The sequence below is a fragment of the Brassica rapa genome, chromosome A04, assembly GCF_000309985.2.
Source record: "Brassica rapa cultivar Chiifu-401-42 chromosome A04, CAAS_Brap_v3.01, whole genome shotgun sequence".
NCBI classification, from domain to species: domain Eukaryota; kingdom Viridiplantae; phylum Streptophyta; class Magnoliopsida; order Brassicales; family Brassicaceae; genus Brassica; species Brassica rapa.
In genome coordinates this window covers 14,031,815-14,047,010 of record NC_024798.2, presented here as the reverse complement: position 1 = coordinate 14,047,010, position 15,196 = coordinate 14,031,815, and the positions used below count along the sequence as shown (strand labels likewise).

General features: G+C 35.4%; 1 protein-coding gene and 1 non-coding gene across 6 annotated transcripts; one reads left to right on the top strand and one right to left on the bottom strand.

Moving 5' to 3' along the window:
• Positions 1 to 70: 70 nt before the first annotated feature.
• Positions 71 to 177, bottom strand: LOC117133846. The gene has a single exon (XR_004457887.1). It is a non-coding gene; the product is annotated as a small nucleolar RNA R71 (small nucleolar RNA).
• A 4,782-nt stretch (positions 178 to 4,959) lies between these two features.
• Positions 4,960 to 14,480, top strand: LOC103864605 (CBL-interacting serine/threonine-protein kinase 16). Of its 5 annotated transcripts, none has more exons than XM_033290244.1 (3): positions 4,960 to 7,238; positions 7,533 to 12,689; positions 13,657 to 14,350. In XM_033290244.1, the coding sequence occupies exons 2-3, from the start codon at positions 11,998 to 12,000 to the stop codon at positions 14,348 to 14,350; spliced, it is 1,386 nt and encodes a 461-aa protein (XP_033146135.1). In that variant the 5' UTR covers positions 4,960 to 7,238; positions 7,533 to 11,997. The 5 variants fall into 5 exon arrangements, with proteins under 5 accessions (XP_033146135.1, XP_033146136.1, XP_033146138.1 ...); XM_033290245.1 differs by lacking the exon at positions 4,960 to 7,238 and adding an exon at positions 7,277 to 7,381; XM_033290247.1 differs by lacking the exon at positions 4,960 to 7,238 and adding an exon at positions 7,278 to 7,416.
• Positions 14,481 to 15,196: the final 716 nt, after the last annotated feature.

The following is a 15,196-nucleotide window of genomic DNA, read 5'->3' as shown; positions in this document are numbered from 1 at the left end:
CTCCATCACCACTTGGGATGACTGCAAGAAAGCATTCTTGGAGAAGTTCTTCTCTACTTCAAGAACTGCTAAGCTGAGAAACGAGATTTCCAGCTTTCAACAGAAGAACTTGGAAGGCTTCAGTGAAGCCTGGGAGAGATTCAAGGGCTACCAAGCTCAATGCCCACACCATGGCTTTTCTAAGGAGAGCTTGCTGAGCACATTCTACCGTGGTGCTCTTCCTAAGTACAGAGCTAGACTGGATACAGCTAGCAATGGGTTTTTCTTGGGGAGAACTGAGGAGGATGCAGAAGAGCTGGTTGACAACATGGTAAAGAGTGATGCAGTCTACAGTGGAGACCACGACAGAGGCAGTAGAACAGATGATAAGCAGACGAGGAAAGAGATCAAAGCTTTGGAAGACAAGATCGACCTTCTCATTGCTGAAAAAGCCACCCAAGAGCAGCTGAAGTTTGTTGGTAACTCCAGGCAGGAAGATCCACTTGCTGTCAATGAGGTTGAGGGTTTGGAAGGTCAGGAAGAGTTGTGCTTCATCAACAACAATGGTAGCTGGTACAAAAAGGAGCCCAACTTTCAGTACAACAACTACCAACAGAAATCCTATCCCAACAACCAACAGAGTGGTTATCAGCCTCGGAACAATCAGCAAGGCAGCTATCAGCCTCAGCAAAATCCCTCGTCTGGTTCCTCTGCTCCTCAAGAGAGCAGCACTGATACCTTACTGAAACAAATCTTGGAGTCTCAGACTAGAAGTGAGAAGCATGTTGGTTATGAGTTGAAGAACCTTCATACCAAGATTGATGGGAGCTACAATGAGCTCAACAACAAATTCTCACACCTTGCTTCTACAGTCAGGAATTTAGAGAATCAGTTTGCTTCCATGAACACTCACCAGAATCGCCAGCAAGGATCTCTACCTGGAAAGTCTGACCAAAACCCCAAGGAGGCCAAAGCTATCACCCTTAGGAGTGGTAAACAGTTACCTCCTAGAACCCTCACCAAGGATGCTGAGAAACTAGGTGAGGGGGTTGCCATCAACATAGATGATGAAGTGGTGATTGTTGATGAGAAGATCAATGACGAGATCTTGGAGAAGATAGTGGAAGCCAAAGGTAAAGGAAAGATTGGGGAAGAGAAGAAGACAGTAAAGGATGGTGAAGTTGTAACTCCAGCAAGTGAAAGTTCTTTTGTTCCTCCTCCCTATGAACCCAAACTTCCATTCCCTGGTAGATTCAAGAAGCAGCTGCTAGAGAAGTACAAAGCTCTGTTTGAGAAGCAAATGAGTGAAGCTCAGGTTGCAATGCCCATCATCGATGCTTTCATGTTGATTCCTCAATACAACAATTTCCTGAAAGATGTTGTAGCTGCAAAGAAGAAGGAGATGGAAGGCATGATGGTTCTTACCCATGAGTGCAATGCCATCATCCAGAGACTTGATGTTCCAGAGAAATTAGAGGATCCAGGAAGCTTCACACTACCTTGTGCTCTTGGACCTATGGTATTTGAGAAAAGTCTCTGCGATTTGGGAGCTAGTGTCAGCTTGATGCCTTTGTCTGTTGCAAAGAAGCTTGGATTCACTCAGTACAAGAAGTGTAGACTCTCTCTGGTGTTAGCTGATCGTTCAGTGAAGTACCCTGTGGGCATCTTAGAGGACCTCCCTGTGAAGATTGGAAGGTATGAGATACCTACAGATTTTGTGGTGCTTGAGATGGGTGAGGAGGCTCAAGACCCATTGATTCTAGGAAGGCCATTCTTAGCTACAGCAGGAGCTATTGTTAATGTGAAGGAAGGCACGATTGATCTCCATTTGGGTAAAGAGAACATCCTCCACTTTGACATCAAGGAGAAAATGAGGAAACCAACTGTGTTCGGGCAAGCCTTCTACATTGAAGAGATGGCCACTCCTGCTGATGAGCATCTTGAAGAGTTACCACCTAAGGACGACCAGGAGGGAGCATCTCCCTCTACTCATTCCCTATAGAAGGTAAACCACCATACTCCCTTGTATATACCATTTCATTTTTGCATATTAGTCTTCTTTTCGGTATCTCTCTCTACTTGACAACACAGAGACTGTGTAACTCAAGTTTGGGGGAGGTACCAAGTATTTGATCATGTTTGCTTTGATGTTGTTTCATTGAGTCATGCATTGCACACCTATTTGCATATTAAAAAAAAAAAAAAAAAAAAAAAAAAAAAAAAACAATCATTTAGTTTGCATCATTTGCATTTCTAGGAGAGTCTAGAGCATATAGGTTGCATTCACTTGCATTGGGAGCAATGATTTTAAATGCCTTGTAAAGAACACTACGTTGCACCTGAGTAGCTTTTGCACCTCTCAAAAAGACTTGTATGTTTCGAGCCTTGAAAACTCTTCCTGAAACTTGTTGATTGCTGAAACTCAGTCTTTGAAGCCAACTACAACCTTATTTGAACTGAACGAACTTAATGCTTCTTGCTCATGGTCCCTTGTGTACTGAGTCATGGCTATACACACTTGAGTTGTCACATCCTTTATGCCAATCTTATTTTGACAAACTCTAGTGGTAGACCACTCCCAAAACCTTTCCCTCCTTTTAAGCTTTCATTGTTTGATGAGTGAGGCCTTCTTCGGAAAGTCTTACATGTGCATAATGTTGAGAGTATCGGGAACGACAATGCTTGATCTTCATTCTTGCTAGATTGGGCACTCTATTGTCTAGCTATAGGTGGGGGGGTGAGTGTTGTGATTATGATTTGGGAGGAATGAAAAGGAAAAGAATAGACTCTTTGTGCTTAAGTGAATTGTTTTATTGGGATAAGTAGAGAAGCCTCTAGCTCAAGTTTTGAAAAGTCTTGGCCCCCAGCCTAAAAAAAAAAAAAAAAAAGGAAAAGAAATAAAATATAAAAAGAAAAGAAAAAGAAAGCAAAAAAGGGGGCTAGCAAAGTTGTTAGGAGCTAAGAAATATTTTGAGGTTCTGAAAAAAAATCCCTTGTAGATTTCAAGGAGAAGGAGTTAAAGTTCTTAAGATCTTTTGGTGAGAGATGTGAGTTGGGTTTGACATTTGAGAATGATTGTGTAATTGTACGTTTGGGAAAAGGGTAGAACAATGGAGATTGAGCATTGTATGCATGAGTTGATCCCTTTCTTAGATATATTATGTGCAATGTCAAGGCTACTTGTTTCGAGAGTAAACCACCTTAAAGATCATATGTTTTGAATCTCTTGAATCACTTGAATAAAAGCATTTCCTTATCCAACCAAATGACTTGGACCAACTGACCATTTGCAAGAATTCACCTGATGTTTTGTGCTTAATGAATGTGAGAGTTGGTTGATTTGAATGTGTGGATGCTTGATGATGAGTGTAAGAACAAAAAGAGTTAAGATAGGCCTAGAGAAGCTAGAGTGTAATAAGAGAGGGTGCTAGTTGTGTTTCTTTTGGCTATGTGCTCCCACCTTCAACCTCTCTCCCTATGAGTTCTAGAAAGTTCACTTGTGGACAAGTAAAAGAACAAGTTTGGGGGAGTTGATATCTTGCATATTTGCATTGTTTTATCCATTCATCCATGAGCATTTTCATCATGTAGATTAGGATTTAGCCATGTCTAGGTTGCATTTTGCATTCATTGTCCTTATTAGGTGTTGGAGTGCCACATGGAGTTCTTGGGGACATTTGGATGCATTTGGAGCTTAAAGGACGTGAAATAGGTGATCATTGGACGAGCAGAGCATGGGAGCGAGGTTCCGCAGCGACGTCATGAGCTCGCTCCAAAGAACCCCCCAGAGCGACTTGCCCAGAGCGACGCCCCGAGGTCGCTCGCGTCTCTATGGCGAGACGACACGAAGCGAAGCCTGGAGCGACCTCTCAGAGCGACCTACCAAGGTCGCTCCCGATCCAGAGCGACCCGTTGGAGCGACACACCAAAGTCGCTCGCGACCTCTCGCCCGGAGACACCAAAAATCGGCCCTGGAGCGACTTCCCGGAGCGACACCTGCAAGTCGCTCCGCGTTATTTTGCTGCCGAAAATCATGATTTCTCAGGGACCTTTTTGCAATTTATTTTGGACGTTTTGCACTTGGAAAACCTATGTTTTAAACATCTTTTGTAGCCACCAGGCAGATTATCTTTTGATCTATTGAGAAATACACAAAAACTCTCTGGAGAAGTTCATCTCTTGGATTTTGATTGTTATGTTCTTGTGTTCTTGTTGATTTCTTATCTATTTCTCTACATGATTAATCTGAAATCCAATATGGGTTTAAGAGGAATCATGGAGATTAGTGAGTAATCACCTTTTGAATTCATGGGTTAGGGAGATTAAGGGTGATTAGGTTAGAGCTAGGATGTTTTAGTGTAGATCATTCATATTTCCTTGCTAGTAGAGTAATCATAATGCATCTTCTGAGTTGGCCACTCAGTTGTTGATCCTTAGGCATTTCTCACCCGAAAGGTGTTCGATGAAATGCCCGAGACAACTCTCCTAGGCTTTTAGTATACTTTGCCAAAGACATTTGTTGTTAAAGATGCTAAGATAGCTAATAGACTTGTTATTAATGATTGCTTCCATATTATTCAACCAAAGACATTTGATGTTTGAGATATGTTAGCAAATGAGCATTCATCTAGACATAGAGCTTGCTTAGAATTGTGTCTAGGCTTAAGGTTGATAGTTTGATTGATCATTTGCCATCCTTAGTTCGATACTTGATCACCCAAGGTCTAATCCCTATGCCCATGAGTTCTCTTTTCCCTTAGTTAAGAAAGTATCATTCTGTTATTGCTTTTTAGTTTTAGTCATAGCTTAAAACCCATCTAAATCATTGGTTGCACTTAGATTAAGTGAGTACTTGCATTCTCAGTGCTTTGATATCCCTCAGAACTGGTTCGACAATCTTTTATACTACAACATTTGTCTTAGGAGCCTTGAAAACTCCTAACATCACTAGAATAATTAATATAATTTTGGAGAGAAATTTCTTATTATTTGGGTTCATCTAGTAGAAAAAATATAAATGTAACAAAATTTATATAGTAACAAAATCTAAAATAATATAGATATCACTAGGCATGAATAATATTTTTTTTTGTCATCAAGACATGAATAATATAGATATCACTAAATGCATTATCCATTTATGCATGCTCTATTTTTGATGGTTATTGAGAAGTTGACTATATTCCAAATTGATCCTAGATACATAAAATTCTATATACTAATAACAAGAAAATTAATTTTTCTTTAATTTTTTTTACTTTCTACCGAATGATATTTTGTGTTATAACTTTTTTTCTTCTTTATAAGAGTACTTATAATAAAAGTATTGAATAAAATGTATAAAAGTTAAATATGTAGTGAGCATGTCAAAAATGAAGTTAGACGTAGTAAATTATTTTGTGTTGAAAAATTCAACATGTTGAATGATGATAAACTGAGAACTAAATACACCACGAGTCACATTCTAGAAATTAATAGGTTTTCATACCATATAGTTATTAAAATGAATTATTTATTTATTTCTTTTAATTTCTATACAAAACCTTGCCGTTTTATCTCTACAAATAGAGATTAGGTTCTTTTAGTTTGGAAACAGAAAAAAATTGTAGATACTATTCATGACAATTATGTCATACACATTAAAACCGTAATAACACTGACTTTCACATTCCCATGTTATTAACACTATTCATTATTATATCAAAATATATAATGTGTTCATTTTCTCAAGAATAGTTTTCAAATTTAAACAGACTTAAATATATTAAAATTTAACCACTTTGAAAATATACCTCCATATTCCAACTTTGCAATGATATATTTTTGAACTTCTAATATCTTTAGTAAATTTAAAATCTAAATTTAAATTTAAAATTTTAATATCTTAATGGATTTCATTTGAAACTATTTATACCTCTCCTAAATACCAAACACTAAATTCTAATTACTAAAACATAAACCAAAATATAAAAATAATATATATTTGTAATATTTTTAATTAAATTAAAAATTAAAAATAATATATAATATTTTATTATGAAACCATATTATATAAATATGAATAATGGAATCGACTAGCAAACTAAAAATAAATTCAACTTGTAAAATGGATAAATTGTATTCTATTATATTTCTAGGTTTTGGAAAGTTATATAGTATGGACTTACAGTTTTAATTAATAACTATCTTATTTTAAAAATATGTATATTTCTGTTTTAAAAACTTCAAGTGATGATATATCAAAAAAAATTAAAATTTTCATACATTTTAAAATTAAATAATTGGCAGTTAAAAAGTTATGAGATTAATAAGATAGATGGGGTGGAGAAGTTATATACAAATAAAATAAGCAAAGTACAATTTGGTATGTATTGACAAAAATATATTTTTGTCATCCTTTTAATCATATGGTGAAATTATAAAAAAAATGTTGGTTATATCACTCAATTTCTCTTGACTGTATATTAGAAAATAAAAAGATAACAAAGAATATTATATTTCTGAAACTATATTTTTCATTTCATTAAATTAATGTTTTAGTAAATAGGGTTCATTAATATTTTATTTATTTTATGGATTCATCTTTATATTTTTGTCAACCTTTTAATTATATGGTGAATTGTAAAAAAAATGTTGGTTATATCACCCAATTTCTCTTGACTGTATATTAGAGAATAAACAGATAATTAACAAAGGAAAAATTATATTTCTGAAACTATATTTCCAGTTTATTAAATTATGTTTTAGTAAATAGGGTTCATATACTGCTTTATTTATTTATTTTATGGATTCCATCTTTAAAATTTAATTTTTTTTTTGATAATTTAAAAAGATTACAGATAAAATCAAGAGTAAAGATATATCGTATAGCCCAACTATCATTCTTACTATTTGCAATTTTGGATTTTTTGGGGCTTGTTGGTGTTGGTCTTCCGCCAACAAAGGAAAGTGAAGAAACTAAGTGTAAAAGTAATAATTAAATTAAAGGCAAGAATAAACTGATGCAAATCAACAAATTAAAAGCAGTTATATTGTCAAAACAGAAAAAATAATTAACAAAGATGGCAAATCTGTTAACAGTCTTTATATACCTCGCTCCATCATCAATAGGCCGTATTCACTCTCAAATATCAAGATCTTTGGAGTCTTGTGCGTTGCGTCTTTTAGCTCATGAAACGAAACTCTATATATCAATTAAAATGTTCTGTCCCCTTTGCATGTAAGAGAGATAAAGAAACCGACAAAAGCCATAAAGAAAGGTGACTCTCTGAATGAGCAAGAGATAAGGCTCCTCTTATCTTCTCATCAGATCTTTGTTTCTTTCTTCTTCTTCTTTTTTTTTGCTTTTTTGGTTATGTTTTTCTCGATTTAGACAAAAACCCTAGACTTGATTTTCCAAAAGGTGTCTTAAATAGTATCTCTTTCCTCTATTCATGTGTGTGTGTTTTCTCTCTATGGTTCTTTGTCTACTTTAGTTAAAACCCAGATCTAACCTTTAATCTTCTCATCGTTTCACTGATCTCGTGATTAATGTTCTCTTTTTCATGTTGTAGATCTCTGGAGATGGAAGAACTGCGAGTGAATGAGTTGGGACAAAAGAAAAACATAGCAACTGACAGAAGAGAGTGAGCACACAAAAGTAATCTGCATATACTGCATTTGCTTCTCTTGCGTGCTCACTGCTCTTTCTGTCAGATTCTAGTGCTGATCTCTTTGGCCTGTCCTTGTTCTCTTTGTCTCAATCTCTCTCTCTCTCTCACATACACAATCTCTCTCTACTTCTCTTGTTCATCTCAAATAAAGGTAAGCTTAATATGCGATTTAAACGATGGCTTGTTCCTTGTATAGATCTGATTGCATGCGAGGTGATAGCTTTAAACTTTCACCATTCATTATAGTTTAATGTATGAGTAGTATCGAGAAAGCTTAATCTATGAGTTTACGCGTGGTTAAATGAAATTAAGCAAGTTAACCTAGTTTTTAATAGGCTGGTCCTTAATTTTCTCGATTCATGTATATATTATACTATCATTTATTTTTCCCTTTTCTCGGGCTTTTTAATCCCCAGCTCCCTACTTTTTATACTCAGATACATATATCATTTGATTCATGTGATCATCATATCATCTCATTATGCGTGTATAAGATGTTGCAAGAGTACTCTGGTCATGATATTTGCATTATAAGAAAGAGTCGCCGGCTTCTTGGTTATCTAAATGGTTTGCTCGTACATTTTGATTCCACGATGTATAATTATATAATTATTTTTTTATAGTCTATACATTTACCAAAAGAATAATTATGTTGGCATATAATTAGTTGACATTTTTTAAATTAATATTTGATTCCATGTAATAATGTTACATTTGTTGACATGAATATTTTGAGAATATTCTTGTGGTGGTTTGTTTTCTTAGATAAATTTGAGAACACACTATTTCTATGCAAACTAAAAAAGCCTATAGTGTATGAAGTTGTTGTGTTGGTTCCACATGTTGATGTGTCATGTCTTTCCACTTTTGTACTGTTGAGGCTGTTGAAAAATATTGTTGTTTGTCGACAAATATCTAATTAATTTTCGGTCCTACTGTTACAATTTCTATCTTTCGGTTAACTGATGAGTCGTTGGGCTGAAACCATGGTGATACTGATACCGGTGAGAATTGTGTGGTCAGACGTGTGTATCACATGGGAAGCGATCTTTGTATATATTGCAATCGTTGTGATGTTTGCGTCTCAAATGCACAATATGTTCTAGCTTTAATTAGCTAAGTCACTACTCAATACTAATATTGTTGAAGCAATTGGGAAATATGAACCATATTGTGTATGGATTTCTGAGTTGAATGATTTAAAATTAATTGGTTCCAGCTATGTTGGTTCCAGCTATGTTGGTTCGTTTGTGTGCATATACATGCGCTCTCTAGGTTAAGTAGAATTTTTTTTTACTTCAAATCTATTTGTAAACTGTAGGAAACGTAAAATTCAAACGGATTCTATTTTTTGCTTGTAATTTTTTTTTTTAAAAAACGTTCATTTGAAAGAAAATTGTATTATGTTACAACATGCAAATGCGGCTCTAGACTCAAAGACAAACAAGTACAGTCGAGGACAAGATCGTTGAGTAACTTAACTAAGGCCGTAAAGCGTGCTCATTGTGAACTCGATCGAAGAGTTAGATTCAAAAACAAAGAAAAATTTGTTAGGGATTTTAATTTATTTTTATTGTATATCTCCGCCGGTTCGTTAGAACTAAACATCTCATTCGAAAATGCGTAAACCAAACACAATTTTTTTCTTTCTCATTTTCCCTTCGTTCTATTACCATATCTTTCAGATCAAACTACTTTTGAGCTACACTCTAAATGATTCTCTTGATTTCAACCACGCAAAATTTCGTTTTACACCATAGATGGCTCGATCCAGATGTGCCCATGAAGATCACGGTGTTAATGAACGCACACATGGCTAGATCTTGTGAAAAAGCTAGGCAACGCCGCTGCGCATATACAATATTGTATGTATTTCACTTTCGGAGATTTTCTCTCATCTGTGCCTATGGTGAGTACCTTGCAACGACCAACAACATAAGACATGTATATAACAACACAAGAACATCAAAATTTCTGACGAAACGGAAAATTATATTGTATAAACAGAAGATTTTAAAGTTGTAATGTATTGAAAAGGAGTTCTTTTTGAGCGAGCAAAAAGAATGTCGTGCATGAGAGAGGCTGTGTATAGACAGGTAAATTTTATCACCACTAACCTGATGGAGACTAGAATGATTTTCTGGATTTGGGGTTGAATAGCTCTGGGCTTAGTGAGGTTGAGTTGAGACGTTTCAGGGATATAGTTTGAAAAGTTAGACCACCGATTTCACTCTCCTTTTTAGAAGGCCAAGACAAACAAGAAGATCTACAGTTTCTCCTTTGCACTCTAATAGTTAAATTCCTGCTTAGAAATCACCACCGTACACATAAATAAACACAAGACCGAGATGAATTTACCAAAATGGCATGGACGCAAAGATTAAAATCCGTTGATAGCCAAATATATCTTCTAATTTGCGGCGACAGTTGTAATTTACCAGTTGGTTTGAATTTAGATAATTCGTATAACTAGTTGTATACATCTATATAGGTAAATCAATATAAAAACTTGTATTGAATTATAGTATGTTTGTTTGACATTTTTCAAACGTAGTTTTACGTTATGTTGGACTTTAGAATATTCACAATAGTAAATTATCTCAAATACAATAATATAATTTAGTTATTTTGATTACTTTTTAAAAAATTGTCTAAGAAACCTTTTTTTCTTTCTTCTACTTACTCTATTCTCTAATTGTTACAAAATAGTGATAAAAATTATAGAAATTTTCTTATTAATTTCATTTCCTTCAAAAATATATTTAAAAACACTCATTTTTTGTTTCTTTTCTAAGTAATAGCTTGTTAGCTATCAAATAATAACCATTTAAAATTAAATCATACATTTTCCACAAAATCTGAATACAAGTGAAAAAGTTATGAGGTTAGTAAATATATATATATATATATGGCCTCTAAATTATATTATGGTCTCTAAATATATATATATATATATATATATACATATATGATCTCTGAATATATTATATTTTCTGATACGTTTTGGAAAAAAATTAAGATTTTGGCCGCAAATGTAAATCCAAACATAAAATGGTAGTAAAAATTATTAATTTTTAAATAAATGAATTTGTTGTCTTAATTGTTAAAATATGAAGAATCCATCAAACTACCAAGAGAATCAGTGCCAGACAAAAAAGGAGGAAGATCCGGTCGCCATTTTTACCACGGAGTTTAAGTTGATGACATAATTATAACTATCCGATCAAAGAGAACGTAAAAATGAAAACTCCTCTATAAAGTCAAGAAACATTTAACGAAAACAAATACTAACATAAAAAAAATTCAAGCACTTCTTTTTAAATATTTTTAGGGCCAAGTAGAAAAGGTCACATCTGGCCTTACCAAAAAAAGATATTTCATTGAAATTCTATCGGGACAAGTTATTGTTTTTTATTAATCCGTATCCACTTCAAAACATGCGTAGCATTAACGACTCGATTACACGTCAATTTCACGTCGTCCACTATTTCAGTAGTGTATGCCGGCCCACTGAATGTGAGAACCACAAGCTAAAAATAAATTGAGGGCCGTGATGGTAGGGGTGGAGAATCGAAGTCACTACCCTTAAGACAAAATATACCACGACTTCCATTACGCTATAGACAACTTATTGTCATAAACGGCCGGTAAAATATATATATGATTTTGGGCCGGAAGCTTGAGCTTCCAATGGTATCAGGGCCGCTACTGTGTATAATAGTGAGATTTTTTAAAAACTTTCACGCTTATTAAAAATATTTATATTATTTAATTTTATTATACAGTATCTAATAACCAACCAATAAGATTTATTCAAATTAAATATTTTCAATTTATGCTTTTAAAGTATCCAAATCATTTACAGCGGTTGATAAAAACATCTTAAAATTTTATAAAACTTACTTTTGTAGAACAGAAATTTTTTTAAATTTTTTTTTTTTGAAAACTGAGGAAGTATATGGTAATAGAACGGTTTGGTTTGGTTCACATAAAAAATAAACATAGAAATTTAAATTATATGGGTAAAAATGAATTTCTTTTGTTTTCTGTTTTTTTTTTTGTCTTGGAACAATGAAATCGATGACAAAATACTATTTGTTGTTTCAACGTATTAAATTATTATGAATGATGAGTTACTATATACTCCCTACTCCTAATTGCTTTGCCAGATCTTACGGACATATCATATTTATTTGGATAAGATCAGACAGAACATTTCTTCCCCCACTTCACTTAGTCGTCGCATATTAAACTAAGTAATACAACTTCATAAACAAATCATTTCCATATATGTATATATAACCAAGTAAGAAATATCATATAGTTATCTTCACATCATACTTGTGAGACCAAGTCCCACGGACAAATGGAAGAATCCAAAACTGTCCTCTTCGACAAATACACGATCGGAAAACTCCTCGGCACCGGTAACTTCGCCAAGGTGTACCACGGCACAGAGATATCTACTGGCGATGAGGTGGCAATCAAAGTCATAAAGAAAGACCTCGTGCTAAAACGTCGAGGCATGACGGAGCAGATCGAGAGAGAGATCGCCGTCATGCGACTCCTCCGCCACCCAAACGTCGTGGAGCTCCGTGAAATGATGGCGACGAAGACGAAGATCTTCTTCATCATGGAGTACGTCGACGGAGGAGAGCTTTTCGAGAGGCTAGATAAAGACGGGAAGCTCCCGGAGGATCTTGCGCGGAAGTATTTTCAGCAGCTGATCTCCGCCGTAGATTTTTGCCACAGCCGTGGCGTTTACCACCGCGATATCAAGCCGGAGAATCTGTTGCTTGACGGACACGGCGATCTTAAGGTAACTGATTTCGGATTGTCGGCGTTGATGATGCCGGAGGGGCTCGGCGGAAGACGCGGCAGCAGCGACGATCTCCTCCATACGCGGTGCGGGACTCCGGCTTACGTGGCGCCGGAGGTTCTCCGGAATAAAGGATACGACGGAGCTATGGCGGATATTTGGTCGTGCGGCATCGTTTTGTATGCGCTCCTCGCTGGCTTCTTGCCGTTTATCGACGAAAACGTCATGACCTTGTACACGTAAGTCCTAACCGGTTAACTAATCCAAACCGTTAACTTTTATTCGTTAGAAACATTCTTCTACCACATTTAAAAAAAATATACAAAATTCAAGAGCCTCTTCTTATTGATAAAACATTGTTAAGTTGGGAACTAGGTGCATCTCTCGTTGAAGATTAAAGGAAACATTTTTTTTTCTAAAAACTTTGAATTGTTTCTAAAAGCTAGAGAGTAAATAAAACCTACAATAAAAATTTGGAAGTTTAATAGGTTACTATATTAACAGATTCTATCACCTATCTTTTTGGAACTAATTTTCTAAAAATTATATAGAAAATGGTTTTTTTTTACCAAAGAATAGATAATTATCCTTAAACTTTGAAATACCATACACATTTTTAATCATAAATTACAACAGTACTTTTATTAATTCATTATTTTAGATTATTAAAATACTAGAGATATGAAGATGGTTTTAGGTTGTGTCCATTATGAATATGAGTTTTTTTAATACAGCTCATATCCTTCTTACATTTTTGTTTTGTACTTGTATATACTAAAATAATGATATATGATAATTCAGTTTATTTTAAAAAATGCAAGATTCGGTCCAGCTTGAGACAGGTATTCAAATAATCTATGTGATAATGCCAGAGTGCCAGTAACGGGTTATCAAGTTCGGCTTGCAACTAGAATCTAACCAATATATCAGTTTCTTAATTCTTGTGCAATTATTAAACAATGACGCACTAGATGTAATTTCTAAAATAGTTTTTGATGAATACAATTTATAACGAGGTTTTAGTAAAAAATAATATGTAACGGGTTATCTAACCGGGTCAGGCTACTATCGCGTTTCTTATATCTTAAATTTGGTTTTGTTGAACCGGATACTGAATCTATCAAAAGTAAAGTTGTTTAACCGGTTATCAAACTCTCCGCATTGTGTATGGTTTGACTGAAGCTCTCGTGTGCATTCTATGAACAGAAAGATCTTCAAGGCGGAAATCGACTTCCCGCCATGGTTTTCTACAGAATCGCAGGAACTGATCTCAAAACTGCTCCTGTCGGATCCTGAACAACGGATCACAATGTCGGAGATCAAACAGTTCCCATGGTTCCGCAAGAATTTCACACCGCCGGAAGCTTTTTCCATCGACGAGACACTCCCATCTCCACCGCCAGAGCCACCGTCAAAGAAGAACAAGAAACACCTGAACGTGGATGAAGAAGACGGCGGATCTTCTCCGAGATCCTTCAACGCCTTCCAACTCATCTCTTCAATGTCCTCGGGTTTCGACCTTTCCAGCTTATTCGAGATAAAACGAAAGCCGAAGAGGATGTTCACGTCGAAGTTACCGGCGATCACGGTGAAAGAAAGGCTAGAGGAAGCGGCGCCGGAGATGAACATGAGGGTGAAACACGTGAAAGACTGCAAGATGAAGCTGCAGAGTAGAACGGAAGGTCGGAAAGGGAGGCTCTCGGTGACGGCGGAGGTTTTCGAAGTCGCTCCTGAAGTCTCCGTCGTCGAGTTTTGTAAAACCTCCGGCGACACTTTGGAGTATACGTTGTTTTGCGAGGATGACGTCAGGCCAGCTCTTAAGGACATCGTCTGGTCATGGCAAGGCGATGATGACGACGACCATGTTAACACTCATGATAATGATAACTTAATAAATTAATAATACTTCATGAGCTGTAAACACTCCAAAACTTTTTTTTGGCACTGCATGCGAGAGAGAATGTCTTATTGTGAAACTTCTTATTATCATAATTTACATTATAATAAAATATATAACACTTGTTATCGTACGTAAAATGTATACAAACCCATAACCGGAATATTCAGTGTCAATTACCGGTCATTTCACAATCAGTCTGTGTGTAGGTACTCTCTCATGATCAAAGTTATTAAGAAGCAACCAACTTTTTGATTCCTGATGTTAGGAGTTTTCAAGGCTCCTAAGACAAATGTTGTAGTATAAAAGATTGTCGAACCAGTTCTGAGGGATATCAAAGCACTGAGAATGCAAGTACTCACTTAATCTAAGTGCAACCAATGATTTAGAAGGGTTTTAAACTATGACTAAAACTAGAAAGCAATAACAGAATGATACTTTCTTGACTAAAGGAAAAGAGAACTCATGGGTATAGGGATTAGACCTTGGGTGATCAAGTATCGAACTAAGGATGGCAGATGATCAATCAAACTATCAACCTTAAGCATAGACACAATTCTAAGCAAGCTCTATGTCTAGATGAATGCTCATTTGCTAACATATCTCAAACATCAAATGTCTTTGGTTGAATAATATGAAAGCAATCATTACTAACAAGTCTATTAGCTATCTTAGTACCTTTAACAACAAATGTCTTTGGCAAAGTATACTAAAAGCCTAGGAGAGTTGTCTCGGGCATTTCATCGAACACCTTTCGGGTGAGAAATGCCTAAGGATCAACAACTGAGTGGCCAACTCAGAAGATGCATTATGATTACTCTACTAGCAAGGAAATATGAATGATCTACA

Excerpts from the sequence above, each read along its gene's own strand:
- LOC103864605 (XM_009142368.3), top strand. The coding sequence starts at position 11,998 with ATGGAAGAATCCAAAACTGTCCTCTTCGACAAATACACGATCGGAAAA. Across the intron at positions 12,690-13,656 it reads AACGTCATGACCTTGTACAC|AAAGATCTTCAAGGCGGAAA; the intron begins GTAAGTCCTAAC and ends TTCTATGAACAG.